This window comes from Pseudopipra pipra, unplaced genomic scaffold (assembly GCF_036250125.1).
Source record: "Pseudopipra pipra isolate bDixPip1 unplaced genomic scaffold, bDixPip1.hap1 HAP1_SCAFFOLD_56, whole genome shotgun sequence".
Taxonomy (NCBI): Eukaryota; Metazoa; Chordata; class Aves; order Passeriformes; family Pipridae; genus Pseudopipra; species Pseudopipra pipra.
The window spans coordinates 182,501-185,000 of NW_026991046.1; the positions used below are offsets into that span (position 1 = coordinate 182,501).

At 76.0% G+C, this 2,500-nt stretch overlaps 1 protein-coding gene across 1 annotated transcript in view; it reads left to right on the top strand.

The window, feature by feature from the left end:
* LOC135408675 (collagen alpha-1(I) chain-like) overlaps positions 1-1,289 on the top strand; it is a 3,890-nt gene extending 2,601 nt beyond the window's left edge. The window contains exon 2 of the mRNA XM_064643726.1: positions 1-1,289. This exon is cut by the window's left edge and continues 1,309 nt beyond it. Within this exon, the coding sequence (XP_064499796.1) occupies positions 1-1,289 (1,289 nt within the window).
* Positions 1,290-2,500: the final 1,211 nt, after the last annotated feature.

Consider the following 2,500-nt stretch of genomic DNA (forward strand, 5'->3'; position numbering starts at 1 on the left):
CCCAGCCCTCCGGCAGCCAGGCCGGCGGGGCAGGCCCGACCGCACGGGCCGCCCGGCCGCCGTGGCTCTCGCGCCGGCCTAAGAGGAGGGAGGGGCGAGGCGCCGCCGCCTCGCCCGCCAACGGCCATCGTGCGTCCCCAGGGCTCCCCGGCGACTCTGTCGGGTTCTCGGTCTGCCGGCGCGGCCGCCGGCCACAGCCTGGCCGGCCGGCGCCGCCGCCTTCGGCCCGCTGGGCGGGTCCCCGGCTTAGGGCCGAGGAAGGGGGAACGAACAAAAGAGCCGAGGCGCGCCGAGGGCGCCGCCTCGCCCGACCATCGGGCGGTCCCGTCACCGAGCCCCTCCGGCAACCGGCCGGGCCCAGGCGAGGCCGCACGCCCACCGCCAGTCCCCGGCACGCCGCCGGCACCGCTGCCGCCCGGCAGCCGAGGACAGGGCGCCGCCACCCAGGCCCGGGCCATCTTCGGGGCTCTCGGGAGGCGGCCGGGGAAAAAGCCCGCGCGGGCTCGGCCCTTCGAGCCCCGGCCGCCAACCGCCCGCAACAATGCCCGCCGCCGCCGCCGGACGACGGGCGCCGGCTTAAGGCCGGCCCACCGAAAGGACGAGACGCCGCCGCCTCGCCGCCCTCGCACACCATCGCCTTCGCCCGGGGCCCTCGGGGAGCCGGCAGCCGCCACCGGCTCGGGCTGGACGCTGCTGTCGGGCCCCCGCGGGCCCCCCTCGGCCGTCCCAGTCCCGCACTCCCTCGGCTGCGCTTTCGCGCTCGGCTCTCGTCTTCCTCTCCCGTCATCGGGCCCGCCCGAGGAAGCCGGTCGAGAGCCCCGCGGCTTTCTCGCGCCGGCCTTCCTGCCGCTCGTGGGGTTGGCCGGCCCGTGGCACGCGCCGAAGGCCGCGCGGCAGCAGACGCGGAAGAAAAGGGGCCCTCGGAACCCGCGCTGCTAGACAACCCCTGCCCACAATACGGACAGACGCGTCCTGGCGCCGCCGCGCCTCCGAAGCGGCTCGAGGCTCCTCAGCGGGGAGGCGCGCGAGAGCAGGCCGCCTCTCGCCTAGACCTAACCGGAGGCGGCGCCCGACAGCGACCCCTTGGCCGACTTCCGGGGCCGGCCGCGACAACAGGTCTACCCCGAAAATGCCGACAGGCGCCTAAGTCCCGCCGGAGCCGGGTAGACCTGGTGGCCCTGCGCCGGGACGCCGCCGGGGCGCGGGCCGCCTGCGGCGGCCGCGGCGGCCGCATCGGCCGGCTCCGGAACCGGGTAGACCTGATGCTCGCCAGCCCCGGAACCGGGTAGACCTGATGCTCGACAGCACCCGGCGGGGCACGAGGCCGGCCGCGCCCGACTGGGCGAACGGGTCGGCCCGGAAGCCCGGGCCACCAGGTCTACCCGCCGAGCTCGGGCACCAGGTCTACCCGCCGGGCCCGAACACCAGGTCTACCCGCCGGGCCCCGACACCAGGTCTACCCGCCGGGCCCGGACACCAGGTCTACCCGCCGGGCTCGGACACCAGGTCTACCCGCCGGGCCCGGACACCAGGTCTACCCGCCGGGCCCGAACACCAGGTCTACCCGCCTAACCCGAACGCCAGGTCTACCCGCCGGGCTCGGGCACCAGGTCTACCCGCCGGGCCCGGACACCAGGTCTACCCGCCGGGCTCGGACACCGGGTCTACCCGCCGGGCTCGGACACCGGGTCTACCCGCCGGGCCCGGACACCAGGTCTACCCGCCGGGCCCGAACACCAGGTCTACCCGCCTAACCCGAACGCCAGGTCTACCCGCCGGGCTCGGACACCAGGTCTACCCGCCGGGCCCGGACACCAGGTCTACCCGCCGGGCCCGGACACCGGGTCTACCCGCCGGGCTCGGACACCGGGTCTACCCGCCGGGCCCGGACACCAGGTCTGCCCGCCGGGCCCGGACACCAGGTCTACCCGCCGGGCTCGGACACCAGGTCTACCCGCCGGGCCCGGACACCAGGTCTACCCGCCGGGCTCGGGCACCAGGTCTACCCGCCGGGCTCGGACACCAGGTCTACCCGCCATGCTCGGACACCAGGTCTACCCGCCGGGCTCGGACACCAGGTCTACCCGCCGGGCTCGGACAACAGGTCTACCCGCCGGGCTCGGACACCAGGTCTACCCGCCAGGCTCGGACACCAGGTCTACCCGCCGGGCTCGGACAACAGGTCTACCCGCCATGCTCGGACAACAGGTCTACCCGCCGGGCTCGGACAACAGGTCTACCCGCCGGGCTCCGAGAGCAGCTGTACCCACCGGCACCCCCGCCGCCGAGCCCAGTCGGCCGCCGCCCTGCCACCTTAAGAGAGTCCCAGCTACTCCCCCTCTGGACCCGCGCCGCGGACAACGCCCTCTCTTTCCCACTCGGAGCCCCGGGCAGGAACGGCGGCGCCTCGGCACCCGCCGAGGGCCTCGGCTAAGCGCTCGGAACCCGCTCCAGCCACCCGACTCGGAGAGCGGCTCGAGCCGACGAGCCCGGACCACAG